This window comes from Suricata suricatta, chromosome 1 (assembly GCF_006229205.1).
Source record: "Suricata suricatta isolate VVHF042 chromosome 1, meerkat_22Aug2017_6uvM2_HiC, whole genome shotgun sequence".
In the NCBI taxonomy this organism is placed as follows: Eukaryota; Metazoa; Chordata; class Mammalia; order Carnivora; family Herpestidae; genus Suricata; species Suricata suricatta.
The window spans coordinates 19,127,473-19,147,066 of record NC_043700.1 but is presented as its reverse complement, the minus strand read 5'-3'; the positions used below and the strand labels follow the sequence as shown (position 1 = coordinate 19,147,066).

Genomic DNA, 19,594 nt, shown 5'->3' with positions numbered 1-19,594 from the left:
CCTTTTCCGTAAGGCCTGGATCCCTCATGTGTGTGTGTTTAGCTCTTTGTGACCTTTTTTGTATCCCTTTTTTCCCCCCTTGGTTAATTCCTCTTCATGCTAATCCATTGATTATGCTCTTTTACTGTGAAATTACCTAACTAACTACCTCTTAACATGGCAGGCTCTCTCTGTATTGTCATTTTTTTCTTAATTCGTTTTTCTTCAAGTCTACTAAAACTGTATCAAGGGTTGTATATTTAATACTAATTTATCATCTTTGCCTTTAGTAGTTGCCCTTAGTACTTTGCCATTAGTAGTTGAAACAGGAGCATGAATTTTAATAACCAGATTTAAGTATTGTTGATCTTATTTTCCAGGCCAGAGATCCTCAGCAGGAGCCTATGGAAGAGATAGAAAATTTGAAGAAACAGCATGACTTACTAAAGAGGATGTTACAGCAGCAGGAACAGCTGCGCGCCCTGCAGGGACGACAGGCCACTCTGCTCGCTCTGCAGCACAAAGCCGAGCAAGCTATTGCTGTGATGGATGATTCCGGTACGTCGCAGTCTAGCATGTTGGTAAAAGCAAGGCTTGGTTAATAACGGTCTTGCAAGGTGGATGCTGGTTATTAGGTAATCAGATCTTGATTTTTGACTAGTTTAGAAACCTACGTATGAGGCTTACCATGTCCTGTGCTTTCTCTGGTTATGCAGAAAAGGCTGCAGAGACCGCACCTGGCCTTCATGCTGTACCCGGCCGACAGCCAGCCTGCTCTCCTTTTCATCAGAGAGCGCCCTCAAGAGGTAAAAGGGACAGGCTGCAGTTCTGTTTTTGTACCTTACACTAATAGGGCTCTTGCTGGGTTTCTTTCCCCACCTTTGTACTTGATTCACCTGGGATTGCCATACTTTTCTGGCCTCCCAAGGAAGAGTCAAACCGTTAAAAGTGGCAGTGAATACATGGGTAGAGCTTCTTTAGCTTCTGATGTTGGTAGTTGTCCTGTTATATCAGTTAGATACCCAGTACACTAGTTCCTTTTTTTTTTTTTTCATAGTATTTTATTGTCAAATTGTTTTCCATACAACACCCAGTGCTCTTCCCCTCAAGTGCCCTCCACCATCACCACCACCTTTCTTCCCCCCTCCCCCCCAACCCTCAGTTCATTCTCAGCTTTCAATAGTCTCTCAAGTTCTGCATCCCTCTCTCTCCCCAACTCTCTCTCCCTCCTCCGTTCCCCCTGGTTCTCCATTAGGTCTCTCCTGTTTTCCTGCTAGACCTATGAGTGCAAACATATGGTTTCTGTCCTTCTCTGCCTGGCTTACTTCACTCTACACTAGTTCCTTTTTACTGAATTTATATCCTGTATAGTTTCCTGAGACTCAGACATGGTTTTCTTTTTTTTTTTTTCATTTTCCCTTCTCTCATAGCCATGTATCTGTCATTTAGGTGGAAATTGTATTGAATTATTTAGTATTGAGTCTAATTTTATAGTTTGTTTCATCATCTTCAGACCTCTTGAGTTTCTCATTATGTTGAAAACCAACTTGTTACCTGTTAAAACTCAGTAAAACTAAGGTATATTTTCTAGTCTGTCATCCCACTCTATTTATTTCCTATAGGCTCTCTCTGTTAGGTCTTCACTGAGGTTACCCTATTACTACTCATTTTATGCTACTATCCATAGCTAGCCCAGTGGCTGAGCCCTCAGATCACTATAATATATAATTTAATTTTGCATTTTCATAAGGAACTTTATACCTTGCAAGTAACTTATTCCTATGTAATAATTACATAATTGTAAATCATATATGTAATACAGTATATACTAATAGTTGATATACATTTTGAACCCCTTGTTCTTTTGTAAAGTTCAGAGTATCATGAGCTTTAACATTTATGTTTTAGGAAATAGATAATTTAGAATGAAAACAAAATATTTAAACAATGACTAATACTAGTTAAAGGCTAATGACTGACGCTCTAAATACTTTATTTTTCAAGTTTTAGATTTTAGAGACTTGCCTGTGATAGTTATGTTATTTCAAATAGTTATATTTACAACATCTCATTTCATAATCACAAAATTGTGTGTTAGTCACCAGAACATTTATTTCTTAGTTTCATGTTGTAGAGAAGAAGCTCTAACAGTTTGTGACTTGTCTATGCTTATATGGAATATTAGTAAAATCAGATATCTTGAATTCTAGGTCAGAAGTGGTCTTTTTCTGAATATGTGAACTTTTTTCTTTTTCTTTAAAGTGTACTATGAGGTAGGCACCAGGAGTAGAATGAACAAGAGTTCATTATTATAATAGTATATATTATTTTATATACTATTTCAAAAATAATTCTAGTTAGTAATTAAAAAAAAATTTCTCTTTTATTTATGACATTTATGATGAAAAACCAGAATGATAGTATTTAATCTTCTGGTATGTAAGTGAGGCAAAGTAATTGTTATGGGAAAGAGTTTTTAATTACGGAACTAACAAGTGTGTGCTAGTTAAGTGTGTATTATCTATATTGTAATTTCTTTGTTTTCAAAATAGAGTTTGCACTGGATAATTGGGATTCTGTTTAGCCCTGAAATTCTTATTTTTCATTGAGAAATCTAGTATTTTCCTTTAAAACAGTAACAGTTAATGGCAAGTGTCTCTCCTAGAGCTAGAGAAGATAAGCATGGGGTGGTTGGGTAGTAGAGCAGGGACCATCATCGGAATTATCTGAATACTGCCTCAGCAGTACTGCCATAGGAAGATACGAAGTGTGGGCTTGTAGTGTGACTTGTGTCGTAAACAACTACTTCTGTAAATTACCTCTTCTGCTGCAGGGGTCAGCAAGCTGTGGCCAGCTGGATTTGACCCACTGCATAAAATAAAGTTTCATGGATCATATCCATGTCTATGTATTGTCTCTGGTTACTTTTTCCCTGCAGTGGCAGAATTGTGTAGTTGAGACAAAAACTATGTTTCCACAAAGCCTAACATACATACTGTCTGAATGTTTATGAAACGTTTGCCCCCCTGGATTAGATCATTGGTTCTGTTTGGGGAGGTGGGGACTGAGACCTGACCGTATTGGCTATGCTTTTTCAGATTAACCATTTCCCCTGCTGGTTCCCCAACCCAATCTGATTGGCTTGTCCTTTCCCTACTCCATTGAGTCACTCTTCTTAATTGGGATGCAGCAGTATTTCTCCTTAAATGATGGGATAGAAAAAGATGAATCACTATACTGAAGTTTTCTGGGTCTTTTTATTTTCAGGTTAGATGGAAATTTCTATTAAAATGATTGGGAAATAAATCTGAGAGTTAACTAGTTATGAATTAGGTTCGATTTTTTTAAATTCCTATTTTTCTCCCAGATTTCATTTTTAGCTTCTCAACTTGAAAATGTAAATTCAATTAAAATTTAATTTATTTGCTTTAATGAATAGTTAATTTTCTTCCCAGTTGTAACAGAAACTACAGGTAGCCTATCTGGACTTAGTATCACATCTGAACTAAATGAAGAATTGAATGATTTGATTCAACGTTTTCATAATCAGCTTCGTGATTCTCAGGTAACTTAATTTTTTTTAGTATAGTTGAGTTTAAAACCATATTATTTAAACTAGTGGCTCCAGAAATTCACAGAGTGTAAATGTCACCGGACATGATTGTTTAAAAAAAATGTAGTTTCTGATCAGTGGGATCACCTCACCTCCAAAAGTATGTGTGACTCACGCATATGAGGTGGGCTTTCCTGCCGTGTCATTCTATTGCTGGTAGTCTGGGGACTGTGCTTTGAGAAACTAAATTAGAGGAATACCTGCTTTGAATGGAGTGAGAAGTTAAATATTCTCCCTGCATGCTACTAGATGATACGTTCTTTCTTCTTCTCAACTGTTCAAATGGTCATAATCTCTAAAAGTTAAGTTATGTTTGAATCTATGCCCTTATATTTTACTAACAATTTTGAAGAAAGTTCTTAAGTTTAAGTTCAGAGTTATTAAGTTATAATTTGATCAGAGTTTTGTAAATAATGGTATAAATGCACAATTTCAGTTTATGGGCCTTGAGTAAGAAAGGGTGAATTATGAATTAATACCTTGTCACTGGAATTGAATCTCCTATCTGCTGATCTGGTGACAAAATGAATGGGGTCTACTACTTTCAAGAATTACTGAGCAGTCATTTTTTTCTGGCGACCCTGCAGTGCCCCAACTTAGATTCTTCACGTGCTCACAAGGAGATATATACAGGAGTGTTCATGGCAGCTTTTTGCTAATAGCAGAAAACTAGAATCAATCTAAATGTCCATAAACAGGAAAATGGATTAAAAAACTATAATATATGCATAGAGTTGAATCCTATAACCAGTCAGAGTAAGTGAGCCAGAGTTAATAAATGAAAAAGCGAGTTTAAGAAGGATACCACTTGGCTGATGTTTAAAAAATGCAATAAAGGATGTGTATTTTCTGTAGGTGTAATAAAATGTAAACATCTGTGAGGATGGTAGAAACCTAATTCGAGATTGTGTTTATATCTGGAGAGAGTAATGAGATTGGGGGTTGGTATGTCTCAAGCTTTAGCTATCTCTGTAATCTTATATTTCTCTTAAAAATTGATGCAAATGTGGCAAAATGTTAAAATTAGGCTTAATGATGGCGTATTCATTTTATGAATTCATAAGCCTTAGTGGAAAGAAGTGATAGGAAAAACTGATAGGTTAAGAAGTTAAAGTTTATGATGGTGATTCTAAAAAGATGGTGAGAGAAGATGAGATTTTTGTAAGTCTATATAACGTATGACATTTCTACTACTTAATTTAGTTATGTGTGTCCATAAAACCGTGTATGTGTTATAGTGGCACATCAGGAAAATAGTATGGGAAGGCATATACTCGCCCACCAGCACAATCTAGGTAGATATTCATCACTTTTTATAAAGAGTATTTGTGTTTTTATAAAATGAGAATGAAACCTTTAATTGCTTTGATCTTCTTATTTTTTTATTTTTAAATAAGCCTCCAACTGTTCCAGACAATAGAAGACAGGCAGAAAGTCTTTCATTAACCAGGGAGGTTTCCCAGAGCAGGAATCCATCAGTTTCAGAACACTTACCTGATGAGAAAGTACAGCTTTTTAGCAAAATGAGAGTATTACAGGAAAAGAAACAAAAAATGGACAAACTGCTTGGAGAACTTCATACACTTCGAGATCAGCATCTGAACAACTCATCATGTAAGTAAACCTGGCTCAGCAAGGTTAGGTGGACACATGAGTTTATGTGCCGGCATCTAGTAGTTGCTTAGTAAATTTCTGGTGAACAAATGTACTTACAGTTTTTAAAGAAGTTGAGGGGAGATAGGACTTGCATGGGGAAAGTTTTTAAGTAACAAGGTAATCTATGATGATAACCAGATAGATGGTCGATCTATTGTATACTTTGGTAAAGGGAAACAGTAAAGTTGGGCTTTGAAAAATTGGTAGGATTGTAATTTAGGGGAAATAAAAAGAGAAAGTAAACTGTTAGACATTTGGACATATAATATTGGATTTTTTAGCATATTCAAATTTTCCCTTAAAGGGAACACTAATTCAAAACTTTGATTTAAAAACTATGAAATAGATTGAGAAGGGATACAAAAAATTGAGAAATTAAAAACTTAGTGCAGTGCAGAAAACCTGTAACTTACATAGTTTAGAGTGTACAGGCTATCTAAACTATAAAAATGGGTAACTTTCCTGAAGTATAGGTCATCTTAGGTGGGAATGGGAAGAGCATAGTTGTACTGGTCATACTATGAGAACTACCCTTCTTGTTTCACAGATGTCTTGGCTTCTGTTGAATAGTCCTCAGTTGCTCTCTTGACACCTTCTCAAGCCTGGTCCCTTTCTCTTACCTAAACAGTCAGTAATAGGAGCTCTAGCAAGAGAAACTGATTATTAGTAGGATCAACTCCAGCGGGTCATTAGCCTTCAACATTCCTGCTGCTCTCTTATTAAATACAAGGACAGAAAACCCATTTCTGGAGTCCCTGTTCCTTATTCTTTACCCACCTCCTATTTGTCTACCACACCGCCGCCAAAAAACCCCTTAATATTTCTGCCTGAAACTTCTTCCTTTCTTTTCCCTGACCTCTGCCGGTCTCTCTTCTCTAGAGTATAATCAAATCCCAGTGCTTTTCCTTCCCATAGAGATGAACACAACTAAGACAAACTTAAAATTCCAAAGTTGTATTCAAGGCCTTGTGGTCAGTTTTATATACATTAAAAAAGTAGCACTCCGCCTACTGATGACTCTAAAAACGTGATTTTTTTTCACACTTGGAAACTGAAAGCAGCAGCAAAAGGTAGAACAGTCAAGGAGTAGAGCAAAGAGACTGCTGGAAACCAGCTGTAGCAGCTGATAATGTGAGCAGCAAATAATGATGGTCATCCCTGTGAGAAAGAGAAATGGCAATAGTTTTAAAGTGATGGAGATAGAAAAGTGCAAAAATTCTTAATCTTCATTCACTGCCCTTGAAGGTATAACGTATCTTTGATCCATATGGACAGAAAAGTAATTAACATTTAGTTCAAGGAGTGTGGAAGCTTAGCTATCATCTAATTAGAAAATTTTATTGCTGGGTTGTGTTTCATGGTATGGATGTACTACAGTTGCTTTAACAGCTTATCTTTTGGAACAAGGAGAGTTCCATCTTCGAGACCAGATGTAATTCCTATGAGCTGTGGATCTGGAACACACTTAGGGACCTAATCCTCCAGGGCTGGAAAGATTTGTAGATGGTTTACTGAGCATCATCCACATTTGCCCTATTTAACTTAACCCAGAATCAGGTTTATTGGGAAAGTATACTGGTTACTTTTTAAAGTAGACTGTCCTGGTTCTTGTCAATTTCTACCTTGTCTTTCCTTACTGTTTTCTTCCTCGTTTAAGTCTGTGGTTGATTGTTACTGAACAAGTGGCCTGGCTGTTCTTAAGTTTCTAAAATTTAAATCTGCAGAATTTAAGATGTTAATGATTTTTTACTTTTTACTTCTATATGTAAACAAACTGAGTATTCTTTGATGCCGTATTTGTTTATTCACAGTAGCTGATTCTTTGTTTGTTTGTTAGTTGTGCCTTCTTCAGCCTCTCCACAAAGAAGTGTGGATCAGAGAAGCGCATCTGCAGCGCCCTCCGCTCCCTTGGGCTTGGCACCGCTCAATGGAGAGCCCAGTAGCCTCACGTCAACTGTTCCTTATCCTGCTGCTTCTCTAGTTTCTCAGAATGACGGTGAAAATGACGGACATCTAAATCCAACCGAAAAACTCCAGTAAAACATTTTTACAAACATTATTTACATAGATTAAAATTGGATAATGGAGATAAATTATGATTCTTTTCCTTGGATTGTTGAAAACTCTGGAAAAACTGAATTTACTTAATATGATAAATTAGAATTCTTAAGAGGTAGTAGAAAAAGTGTGTGTGTGTTACATTGCATTCTTTGAATTGTCCAAGAGAAATGAGACATTGTAGTGCAGATAATTTTTGTGAGTGAATGCATTCCCATTTTCCAACAAAAAGATTAGAAATAGCTGGGATTGCATTAAAATATTTTTATATTCAAATGATTCTAAATTCAGAGGTCAGGCTCTAGAATCAGAAAGCCTTGAAATTATATCTCACAAGGCTGTGTGACCATGAACAAATAACTTACCCTCACTAAGCCTGTTTCTTCATCTGCAAAATAAAGATAATACTAGACCTATTTATAAAGGTATTTTACAGATTGAAAAACATTGGGATAGTTTCTGGCACTTAATGGAAACTCAAATTTAATATTTTGGGTAAACTTATTCTACACTGTATAGATATCTATATGTTACAAATGAGGAGCCTTCTGTAAATGCTTAGTAATGTCTACATTACTGATTTTGCCTGAGAGGTAGGATTTAAGTTGAATATTTACTACTTCACTATTTATTACGGAACCAAATCTGCTTCAGGTGAAACCTTGAAACTTTTTGTTTTAAAGCCTTTGTCCCTAACATGATATAAGAAAATAAGAGTGGGGAGATATTGAGTAAGAAAGAGACCCTTGAAATTAACTTCATTAATTTATAGTCACACTTCCTGGATGTTTGACTAGGGTTAAATTTTGTTTGTACTGGCTGCTTGTATAAAAATACTGCATGCTTTGTTTTGCTAAAATGGGTATTGAATATATTTTTTATTTGTTTATCAGGAAGTTAAATGAAGTTCGAAAGAGATTGAATGAACTAAGAGAATTAGTTCATTATTATGAACAAACATCAGATATGATGACGGATGCTGTAAATGAAAACACAAAAGATGAAGAAACTGAAGAGTCAGAATATGATTCTGAACATGAAAACCCTGAGCCTGTTACTAACCTTCGGTAACAACTGTCTTTTTCTAACATGTTCCTTCTACTTGGTATTTCTAAGATGCAGCAAAAAAACCCCTCAATAGAGTGCTGTTTGCTTTTTATTTAAGCTTTTCTCCTGTAAGGCTGTGTGAGTGTACTATTTTGGTCAGTGTAATCTTACTTGCCCTGTAAAGATTAACAAACAGAGAAGCTGTGAGTACAGTAGTTAGTATGCAGGTAAACTATAAGAAGTATCTTAACATTTTCCTACCTCTTTATTTTTAGGTATAATTTTGATTTTTGGATGTTTTTCTTAAATTTATAAATAGAAGACATTTATGAAAAGCAGGAGCACTTATTCACAGTATGAATTGAAATAGAGAACTAGCCAGTGATGTTCATAGTTGGGAATTAGCAGTTCTAAAACTTTGAAAATTTATTCATTCATTCATTGATTCCCTTAAATAACATCAGGCTGTTTTCTTTCTTTTAGAAATCCACAAGTATCTGCTACTTGGAATGAAGTAAATAGTAATTCTAATGCACAGTGTGTTTCTAATAATAGAGAAGGAAGATCAGTCAATTCTAATTGTGAAATTAACAACAGAGCTGCTACAAATATACGGGCTTTAAACATGCCTCCTTCTTTAGGTATGATTGGCTGCTGACCATAACTTTGACATACTGTTTTTTTGTAAGTGGATTTTATTTCATTAGTACTATTTTTAAGCTTATTCAATTACTGATTTCAATGATTACATGCTTCCAGCAGATTGTCACTATAATAGACAAGGAGAACAGGGGATTCATGTTGCACAAGGTGAAGATGATGAGGAAGAGGAGGAAGATGCAGAAGATGAGGGAGTCAGTGGGGCTTCATTAACCAGTCATAGGAGCAGTCTGGTTGATGAGGCTCCAGAAGATGCTGAATTTGAACAGAAGATCAATAGACTTATGGCTGCAAAACAGAAACTTAGACAGTTACAGGATCTTGTTGCCATGGTACAGGTAAATACTGCTTGATTTTTTTAAAAGCATTGTGTGTCAAAACAGTAATTCTTGAAATTATTCTTGAGTCAGTTACTTTCTTTTAGTGTTGGGGTTGTTATCATTCAGTTGTTCAGGCACCCTCTCACGACCTTCTAAAATTTCTGGCAGTTTTGTATTTTTTCCTGAACTTTAATTTTTCCACTTATTATTATGTGGAAAGGCTTCATGATGCAGCTTCTCTATTCTTGTGTCCCAACTCAGTTTCTTTGCAGTCTTCTTATCCATACTAGTAATGAATTAGGTTAGTTTTCAGATGAATAAGAAGACCAGATAACTCCTATCTACAAACTTAAAATTGGCTAGCCAGTTTTATAATTAAGAGTCAGCACTAGCTCTTTAAGGTTTCATTGAAGTTTTAGTTGAGGCCTTCAGAGAAAGCATGAGTAAGTATAAAGATGTGTAGAATTAAATTTTTAAAAAAAACGCAGTAGTTCACCCCCAGAAACCACCCCCCTTAATACTTTATGCTTTAATAAGTATATTGATTTAACTTGAGTTGTTTTCCAGTAGTTATGACAGATGTGAGATATCCTCATTAGTTTTTGTATTGTGAACTATTAGCACTGGTTTGGCAAACTACTAAAGTGAGAGAATAGAAAATTTTAAGCAAGTGGCAATGGACATTGATTATTTGAAATTGTTAATGTAAAAGTTACATTTTTAAGAAAAATTATCTAGTATCAAGAGTTCTCAGATCCAATAGTGTGTTTTTGATATTTTTCATATTCCTTACAAAGCTTTGATAGCTCAGTATCTGGTCAAAATAAGCAAAGGCAACTTAATATTTATCATTATTGGGTAATTGGAATTCAGATTATAAATGTACTTTTGTTGTTTTAGTACTTTTCTTGCCATTGATAGAGGATGAACTTCACTTTTAAAGTCATGTACTTAATCTACTCCTTTAGTTTTTATATTATATAAATTTTACAGAATTGTGGTATTTAAGGTACGCCTTGGATAATGCTTTTATAGATATCAAGATTATTTTAATTTAATGATGTTTTTTAGGATGATGATGCAATAGAACAAGGGGTCATCTCTGCCAATACTTCAAATTTGGATGATTTCTACCCAACAGAAGAAGACAACAAACAAAGTGCAAATAACACTAGAGGAAATATCAATAAAACACAGAAAGATGCTGGAATAAATGAAAAGGCAAGGTATGTTAAACTCATGGCCTTCACTTAATAAAAATTTAGTGCTTTTTGTAGAGAAGGCACTTGGCTAGGTACTGTATTACATCATGCTTAATGCTGTCAGATTTATTGGAGTCTGCAAATGTCACTTTAATTATAGAGAGAAATTTTATGAGGCTAAACTACAGCAGCAACAGAGAGAGCTCAAACAGTTGCAGGAAGAAAGAAAGAAACTGATTGAGATTCAAGAGAAAATTCAAGCATTGCAAAAGGCATGTCCTGACCTACAGGTAATTAGGAACTTTTTTTCCCCATTTGTCTGAAAAAATGTTTAAAACCTAATGTCATTTCAAAGTACTCTTTTTCTAGTACTGATATGATAACATTTATATCAATTTTATGATTAATGAAATGGATGAACTAATGAAAGGGGTTAAGGGTCTACATTTACTCTGAAAGATAGCACATAGGAATTGATTTTGATTACTTTGATTTTTTCACTTGGGCTAGGCAGCTTCAGATTGAGAACATGAGTATTAGGAACTATCACATTGAAGTAATCTGATTTGAGCTTTGCCTTTAAAGGAATGATGTTTCCATGTTTTCTTGCCTTAAATTATATAATAAAAGTCCTTAAGCCATCATAAATTTTCTAAGGAAATTAATTAAAATATTTTATCTGTAGTTTGCATATTAAGTAGTACGTAATCAGGAATGGGAATAACGTTGATGTAAGAAGGGAGTACCAAGTCCCCTTCAGATTTTTCTTAAAATGTTTTGGTTACCTTTATTCTTTAGTCAGGTTTTGTTTTCATAGAAAGGGAAACACATCAAATGATGTTTTTCTGTAATATTATTTTCTAACCTCTTCGACCTTATCTAATCATTTTTCCCTTATCCATCGTCCAAATAAGAAAGGGAAACACCTCAAATGATGTATCTCTATAACTGTTTATTTCCTAACCTCTTCCACCTTACCTCATCCTTTTTCCCTTCTCCATAATCTAAATAATATCCAGAGAGATACATACCAGAGTTGGGTTGAGTGTATGAAATTTTCACAGTAACATTTTATCCTTCTTGTCTCTGTTGTTCCTGAGGGTTAGCTGCTACTCATCAGCTTTATCCTGTGTTTTCATCTTTGTTTTCTTATGTCAGGTTTTCTTTGGATCATGACGTCAATTGATGTCTGATAATAACAAATTAAATATAGTACTAGAGCCCCAGTGGAATGGTAAAATAACTGCTTTTATGAACTTAACACAGTCGCTTTAATTCCTCATAATAGTTTTTACTAATCCTTTTTTAGCTGTCAGCCACTAGTGCGGGTAATTGTCCCACAAAAAAATACATCCCAGCTGTTACTTCAACGCCAGCTGTTAATGGAAACGAAACCGGTACAAGCAAGTCTGGTTTGGAGCCTGAAGATCCTTCCGTAGTAGATAACGAGGTATCGTACAGTGTACCTGTTGTTCCTGAGTCTGACATCACGTCTTACAGAAAACTGAGTATCTGTGGAACATCTTTTTAGATGCACTTGTTTTTTGTCTTTCAGTGTTTTTTTCCCCCAAAAGTAATTAAGTTGGGATTATTTCAAAATAGTCTTGTTCTTTATTAGCAAATAGCAGAATTATATTTAAGAGGTAGTTGTATTGAACAGTAATCATTTCAGTTAGAAAGACCTATTCTTTTCCATTTTATTTATATGTGATTTGTAGAAAACATAACTTTTCTCTAAATAGTTGACAGAGTGTATTTGGCTACTACTTGTTTTCACTAAGAATTAATGATTGCCTTATTTTTTCTTATCACAAAAATATTATTTTAATTGTGGATATCTTATTATAAAAATGATAGGCAGAGAATAGAACTTTGTCTTCCATTCTTTATGGCTAAAACAAATCCAAGTATGTTATACTAACCTGACGGTGACTTTGAAAATAACAGCTGTGGTCAGAAATGCGGAGACATGAGATGTTAAGGGAAGAGTTAAGACAGAGAAGAAAGCAGCTGGAAGCTCTGATGGCGGAACATCAGAGGAGGCAAGGTCTGGCCGACCCCACCTCTCCAGTGGCTGGCTCATTGAGAAGTGATGCATCTGAGAACCTGTGCACACCGCAGCAGAGTAGAACAGAAAAGTAAGCGGTGTTTCAGTCTTCCATTTACCGTTACCTACCTGAGGCACGTAGGATGGGCTTCAGTTCCCCTCTCAACATACATCTGCTGTTTGATGGAGGCTGGTGGTTAAGCCTCACCTTTGGGATGCCTGGGTGGCCCAGTTGGTTAAGCGTCCGGCTTCCGGCTTCGGCTCAGGTCATGATCTCACAGTTCGTGGGTTCGAGCCCCATGTCGGGCTCTGTGCTGACAGCTAGCTCAGAGCCCGGAGCCTGCTTCAGATTCTGTGTCTCCCTCTCTCTCTGATCCTCCCCTGCTTGTGCTGTCTCTCTCTGTCTCTCTCAAAAAAAAAAACCTCACTTTTGTGGTTCAGTTTAACTAAGTCCAGCTGTTTCCTGTTCTGAGTTCTCATAGCTTCACCTCTTTTTTTTTTTAATTTTTTTTTTAATGTTTTATTTATTTTTGATACAGAGAGAGACAGAGCATGAGAGGGGGAGAGGCAGAGAGAGAAGGAGACACAGAACCGGAAGCAGGCTCCAGGCTCTGAGCTAGCTGTCAGCACAGAGCCTGACGCGGGGCTCGAACCCACGAATGTGAGATCTGACCTGAGCCGAAGTCGGAGGCTTAACCGACTGAGCCACCCAGGCACCCTTTTTTTTTTTTTTTTTTTAAAGTAACTAAGGCACTTGATCAGATGGTGACACAGATTTTCTTGAGTATATACGCTTTATTTTTTTAGTTACATTTTAGGCTTATAAATGTGAGATGTTTGTTACTTTAGAGTACTTATCTATCAGGCCAGAAATGAGCACATTTTTACTTAAAAATCTCCTTTCCTGTCTATAAATTTCCTAAGGATTAGGAAAGTTTTATTACATGAAGCATTTAGATTTTAGTGTTTCCATTTGGAATTTCCATATTTAGAATGTTTCTTAAATAACTGGCCATCTGTAAGATCAGTTAGTTATCATATAGGAATATTCAGAGCCAATGTTTTATATTTATTTACCTTAAATTTTATTTTATTATTTTTTATTCATTCATTCATTCATTGAGAGTGAGCAGGGGATGGGCAGAGAGAGAGGGAGAGAGAGAATTCCAAGCAGGTTCCACACAGCAGAGCCCAGTGTGGGTCTCAGACTCATCGACCATGAGATCATGACTAGAGCTGAAATTAAGAGTCAGATGCTTAATCGACTGAGCCACCCAGGTGTCCCTCAGAGCTAACATTTGAAATTCAAGTTTGTTGGGACTTTACCTTTTGATATCCTCAGATGGCATTTCTGGAACATCACACCAAACCTTATTCTCTTCCTCTTAAAAGAACTTTTTCTGTTTTGAAGTCCCAAAATATACTTTATCAAATTATATCTATGGTACTTCTTTTCTGTTCTGAGTACTACACCTCTGAACTTTAGAAAAGTTATGTAGATAGTTTCGGTAGCATCTAGGCTTGGGAACCACAGCTCTAGAATTGTGGTCTCCAGCATTGCCTGGGTGCTCAGTCAGTTAAGCATCTGATTCTTGATCTCCACTCAGGTCATAATCTCACAGTTCATGAGTTTGAGCCCCATGTTGGGTTCTCTGCTGACACTGTGGAGCTTGCTTGGAATTCTCTCTCTGTCCCTCCCCTGTGTGCATTTTCCCTCTCTCTCTTTCTTTCTCTCTCTCTAACTAAATAAGTACACTTAAGTTAAAAAGTATGTATAGAATTGTGCTTTCCAGTATGGCAGCTGCTGCATTACCTATACCTGTTTAAATTAAAAGTAAATAAAACTAATATCTCATTTTCTCAGTCACACTAGCCACATTTTAAGTGCTCATTAGCCATGTGTACCTAGTGTTTACTGTATGAGATCCACATACATAGATCATTACTGCTGTTGCAGAAAGTTCTTTGGGCGAGCTCTGATCTAGAAAACTGTCACTCAAGGAAAAGTTAAAAATTGAAGGGCCTTTAGTTTAGGGAAAATATTCCAGGGGATATGATCACTATTTTAATTTATGAAGGCTTATTTTGGGGAAGGCAGAGTAAACATACTCTGTATAACAGCCGTGGAAAGAATACCACCCATCTTATCACTAAGATTAAGTGAAATTGTATATTGTAAGCACTTCTGTGCTTCTATACAAGCACACACACATATGTACATACATGGTACAGTGTCTGGGACATAGTAGGTGGTAAGGTATTTAGCTAATCTCCTGAATCGTCTCTTATTTTTTGTCTCTTAATCTCTAGAACAATGGCAACTTGGGGAGGTTCTACTCAGTGTGCCTTAGATGAAGAAGGCGATGAGGATGGTTACCTTTCTGAAGGAATTGTTCGGACGGATGAAGAGGAGGAGGAAGAGGAGCAAGATGCCAGTTCCAATGATCACTTTCCTCTATATCCTCCTAACAGTGTGAATCATAACTCTTATAATGTAAAAGAAACTAAGAATCGGTTAGTTTCACTGTTTTAACTTTTTGCTTGATTCCTAAAGTCTCATGTCTTTATGACACTAAGTGCTTCTCTGATTCTCTGAACCGAGTGTCTTACAATCCAATTCAATTCTGACACTAACTACTTAGAATAGGGCACAAGTCAAGGGCTCAGTCCCACATGATTGCCCTCATTTTGGGTGCCAGTTGCAGTCCCACGTCTCCATGTGTTCACACTTCTGTCTGACTTTGCTAAAAATTTGGGAGGAAGTTCCCACAAGCCCTATTCAGGTTTCATAATTTATGCTGGAACAACTCATGAACTCAGAAAAACAAGTTTACTTGCCTGTTACAAAGGGTACAACTCAGGAATGAGCCAAATAGAAGAGATAGCAGAGGGCAAGGAATGGGTGGGGCATGGGGTCAGAGCTTCCATGTCCTCTGGGTGCTCCACCCTCCCTGCACTGCAATGTGGTCACCAGCCCAGAAGCTCTAACCAGCGTGGTAAGGGGTTTTTGTGGAAGTTCCTTACACAGGCACAATTGATTAAACCATCAACCATTGCCAATGAAGCTCCATCTTTAGCCCCTCCCTCTCAAAGTTGGAGGTGGGGCTGAAAGTTCTAACCCTATAAACACCTGGTTGATTTTTCTAGTGACTGGCCCTTATGGTAAAGCTGTCTAGTGCCTGCCAAGAGTCAATAGCTATGGTTGAATGAATAGCCAAGACCTTCTACCTCTCAGGAGATCCCTGGGCACCTGGTATAAAGACCAAATACGTTTTTTATTGTACCCTAAGAGTTTTGCTAAGGTAGATCCCAACTAGGCTGGGTCAAGATTCATAAGCTTTGATCTTTGCTCCTGTTTGGGGGAGTTAAACAAAACTAAAAATCATAGTGACAAAGGCCTATCAACAAAATGTCCATTACATTGTTATTTTGTGAATAAAAGATGGTTAAGTAGTTCCACTTAATGGAATGTCACGTGGCTAAGTTTAAAGCATGAAGAATGAAAAACTGCTTGTAATAAAATGTTCATTTTGCAGAATACAGGATTACATGGAGACTTCTGTGTAGAATCTAAGGGAAAAAGTTAAAAATAATTGCACAAGGCTAGAAAGGCTAGGAATTCCCTTCCTCCCTCCCTCAACCTCCCCTTCATTTTCTATACATTTTAAGTCTTTTGAACGTAAACTTTGATCTTAAGAAAATACTGCTCTCGAACCACAGTATCAGGATGTTTTTGCTGGAATTTAAAAGCTGCATAATTACATATGATCACCCAATGCTTTAAATCTGTATTAGGTGGAAAAACAGTCGCCCTTTCTCAGCAGACAGAAACTATCGCCCCTTAGCCAAGACCAGACAGCAGAATATCAGCATGCAGCGCCAAGAAAACCTTCGCTGGGTGTCAGAACTGTCGTACGTGGAGGAGAAAGAACAGTGGCAAGAGCAAATTAATCAGCTAAAGAAACAGCTTGACTTCAGTGTCAATATTTGTCAGACTTTGATGCAAGACCAGCAGGTAAGGTTTACTATGAAAGTACATTTTTTAGCTCTTGCTTCTAAAGCAGTGCCCGTTTTTCTCCAGGCATCAGTAACTGTCAGGACGTGTTTTCTTTCCATAGGCACTCTCTTGTCTGCTGCAGACCCTTCTCACGGGTCCGTACAGTGTTATGCCCAGCAATGTTGCGTCTCCTCAGGTCCACCTTATCATGCACCAGCTGAACCAGTGCTACACTCAGCTGACGTGGCAACAGAATAACGTGCAAAGGTAATCTGTTTTAGAAGCAGTCGATGTGCCTGGAAAATGCTAAAACTGAGCAAGTGTTTTCTAGTTATCTTCTGGGAGAAAAGGGCAGGAGCAAAATTGGATATTCAAACATTCTTAGTATCTGAGGATTTTATAAGCAGTGACTTGCCCGATATTCCCATTTAATACCGTAGACTTTTGTTTTTAAAAATTTTTAGGGTTCAACTTTATACTTCTGTTAGGTGAATTACATGGTGTATAAATTATACCTCTTTGAAGCTTTCAGCATCACAAATCTGTTGAGTTTCTGAGTTCTGCTTACTGTCTGATCGAAGTGGTAAGTGCAGTGCTTATTCCAAAGGCGAGGTTACTGAAGTAAGCGTGGAAGACGGCAGATGGTTGTGGTCACTGTGGAAACAGTGCATGTTTTTGAATCACTTTTTATATGTATTTTCTCTAAATGTGCTTTAAACAGAAGATAACATAAATGATTTGTAAGTTAACTGACTTCGTAAATATTTATAGGTTGAAACAAATGCTAAATGAGCTTATGCGCCAACAAAATCAGCATCCAGAGAAGCCTGGAAGCAAGGAAGGCGGCAGCAGTGCATCACACACTTCTTCCCCCAGTTTATTTTGTCCTTTCAGCTTTCCCGCGCAGCCCGTAAATCTGTTTAACCTCCCTGGGTTTACTAATTTTTCATCATTTGGACCAGGTAAGTGACTGAAAACTTGAAAATAAATGCAAGTGTTTGGGAATACAGTTTGTCTCTTGGGTGGATTTTTATTAGTCTCTTCTGATGTTGCAAAGAAAGTTACGAACTCACCTTTGTTGATTCTTTATGGTGAAAACTTTAAATGGTTGCTAATGAAATTAAGTAAAGTACATATGAAGACTGCTTAGTCTTACACTTTTGAGGTACTCAGCGACCATTTACTAAGGAGAAAGGGAGTGAGCCTCTCCCTGACTGCCGTGCACCAGGCACCGCATAGAGCATGAGGAGAGGAAAGATGACTAAAGCAGTGTTCTTCTGGAGGAGCTGTAGGGCTGGGTAGGGAGATTCACTCCCAGACTGAGGCTTAGCCTAGGCCTAGATTGAATTTTACTTAGCTTAGGCTTTTATTCAGGCTTTTTTTCAGTACCCATTATGTTTCAGATACCAGAAAAATGACTGGGATTCAGATGGGTAGAACTAATGTTTTGTTTTTTAAGTTTATTTATTTTTATGAGAGAGAATGTGAGTGGGGAAGGGGAGGGGCAGAGAGTGAGGGAGAGAGAGAATCCTAGTCTCCACACTATCAGCACAGAGGCTTGAACTCATGAAACTGAGATTATGACCTGAGCCAAAACCAGGAGTCAGGTGCCTAACCGACTGAGCCATCCAGGTACACCTAGGTAGAACTGATGTTTAAAGTAATTTAGAATCTGGTGCTAGCTTGGGGTGTCAGGTGCTCAGCATAGGGCCGTGGGTGCTGTAGCAGTGATGCAAATGAGGTGAGCGGCCTACTCTTCCTTGGGGCAAGAAATTGTCAACAAGTTTGTGGTTTTTTGTTTTTTTTTTTTCCCCAGAAAGCACGTTATTTAAAGAATGAACACAATTTATTTCCAGGGAGATTAGAGAGAACGGGCTTTCTAATCACTGGGACTACTGAGAGTTACAAAGCAGTGAAACAGTAGATCGTGTGGGGAATTTAGAAGTCATTAGGTTTGGGTAGTGTTTAGGGCCGTCACAGGGAAGAGTAATTGAGGTGGCTGAGAGCAGCAGAGGCCTTCTGTGCTGTGCCAGGAAGCCCGGCCTCTCCGTGGCCTGCCAGAAGGGCCATGGAAGGGTTTTGAGCAGGGGGTTCGCATGGGATTTCTATTTCAGGAATATTACACTAGTGATAGTGTTGCAGAGATTAGAGATGGGGGCTAAGAGTGGTGAAGAGAATTGCTAGTGAAGAGAAAATCGAAGGCTGTTGCGGTACTGTTAGAGAAGGAATGATGGCTTGAGCTAAGGCATTGGCAGGAGGGTACAGAGCTAGGAGTGATTCAGAAGATGAAGTGAGTTGTGAAGGAGGCGGAGTTGAAGGTGTTTGCCAAGGAATATAGGAGGAGAAAAGGGTTTGGAGGGCTTTGTGAATATAAATAAATAAAAATAGCAGTGTTTTTTCTTAGCATGATTATAAAAACAATGGCATTAGCAAATTTAACAAGCAGTTTAGTTCTTGAGTATTAATATTGGCAACAAACGTTTTTGAGTAAATTTTTAAGTTAATATAAGAGCCTTCATACCAGTGTCACTTCTGGGCAAAGACTATCCATTCTTCACAAAGTAGTTTTGTGAAGCCTTTTCTCACTCCTTTCTCTCCCCAAGTTGTTAGTATCCTCCTCAAATACATCTGATATGGCACTGTATGTAAAAACTTAGTTATATTCTACTTTCCTAGTTAAATTAGAGTGGAAAGAATATAAGCTTTGGAGTTCTGCAGACCTGAGATCTGAACTGCTCTTTCATTTACTAGCCATTTAATCTCTGAGCCGATTTTTCTCCCTGGTAAAATTAATATAATACCTATGTCATGATGTCATGGTGTTTTGAGCAATAAATGAAATAACAGGTAAATGCCTACAATAGAGTCTAGTACCTGGTAATTTGATAAAGGTCAGGTACTGTTATATCTCACTTTTAGCTCTGAAGGCTGAGGATCCTTATCGATCTTTGTATCACCATTACGGAAAACCTGGTGGGCTGAGCTATATAAACAGTGATTGAACAAGTGAATATT

At 37.2% G+C, this 19,594-nt stretch overlaps 1 protein-coding gene across 15 annotated transcripts in view; it reads left to right on the top strand.

The window, feature by feature from the left end:
* PCM1 (pericentriolar material 1) overlaps nucleotides 1-19,594 on the top strand; it is a 79,940-nt gene that overhangs the window by 23,199 nt on the left and 37,147 nt on the right. For 10 of the 15 annotated variants that reach the window (XM_029934864.1, XM_029934917.1, XM_029934860.1 and 7 more), the window contains 16 exons: nucleotides 360-537; nucleotides 696-785; nucleotides 3,435-3,544; nucleotides 4,990-5,206; nucleotides 7,086-7,284; nucleotides 8,200-8,373; nucleotides 8,837-8,994; nucleotides 9,113-9,351; nucleotides 10,405-10,559; nucleotides 10,696-10,825; nucleotides 11,845-11,985; nucleotides 12,483-12,673; nucleotides 14,893-15,096; nucleotides 16,378-16,597; nucleotides 16,701-16,846; nucleotides 17,351-17,541. In XM_029934864.1, coding sequence (XP_029790724.1) covers nucleotides 360-537; nucleotides 696-785; nucleotides 3,435-3,544; nucleotides 4,990-5,206; nucleotides 7,086-7,284; nucleotides 8,200-8,373; nucleotides 8,837-8,994; nucleotides 9,113-9,351; nucleotides 10,405-10,559; nucleotides 10,696-10,825; nucleotides 11,845-11,985; nucleotides 12,483-12,673; nucleotides 14,893-15,096; nucleotides 16,378-16,597; nucleotides 16,701-16,846; nucleotides 17,351-17,541 — 2,743 coding nt within the window. The remainder of the gene's footprint in view (nucleotides 1-359; nucleotides 538-695; nucleotides 786-3,434; nucleotides 3,545-4,989; nucleotides 5,207-7,085; nucleotides 7,285-8,199; nucleotides 8,374-8,836; nucleotides 8,995-9,112; nucleotides 9,352-10,404; nucleotides 10,560-10,695; nucleotides 10,826-11,844; nucleotides 11,986-12,482; nucleotides 12,674-14,892; nucleotides 15,097-16,377; nucleotides 16,598-16,700; nucleotides 16,847-17,350; nucleotides 17,542-19,594) is intronic. The other 5 variants (XM_029934893.1, XM_029934970.1, XM_029934954.1 and 2 more) reach the window with 1 other exon arrangement.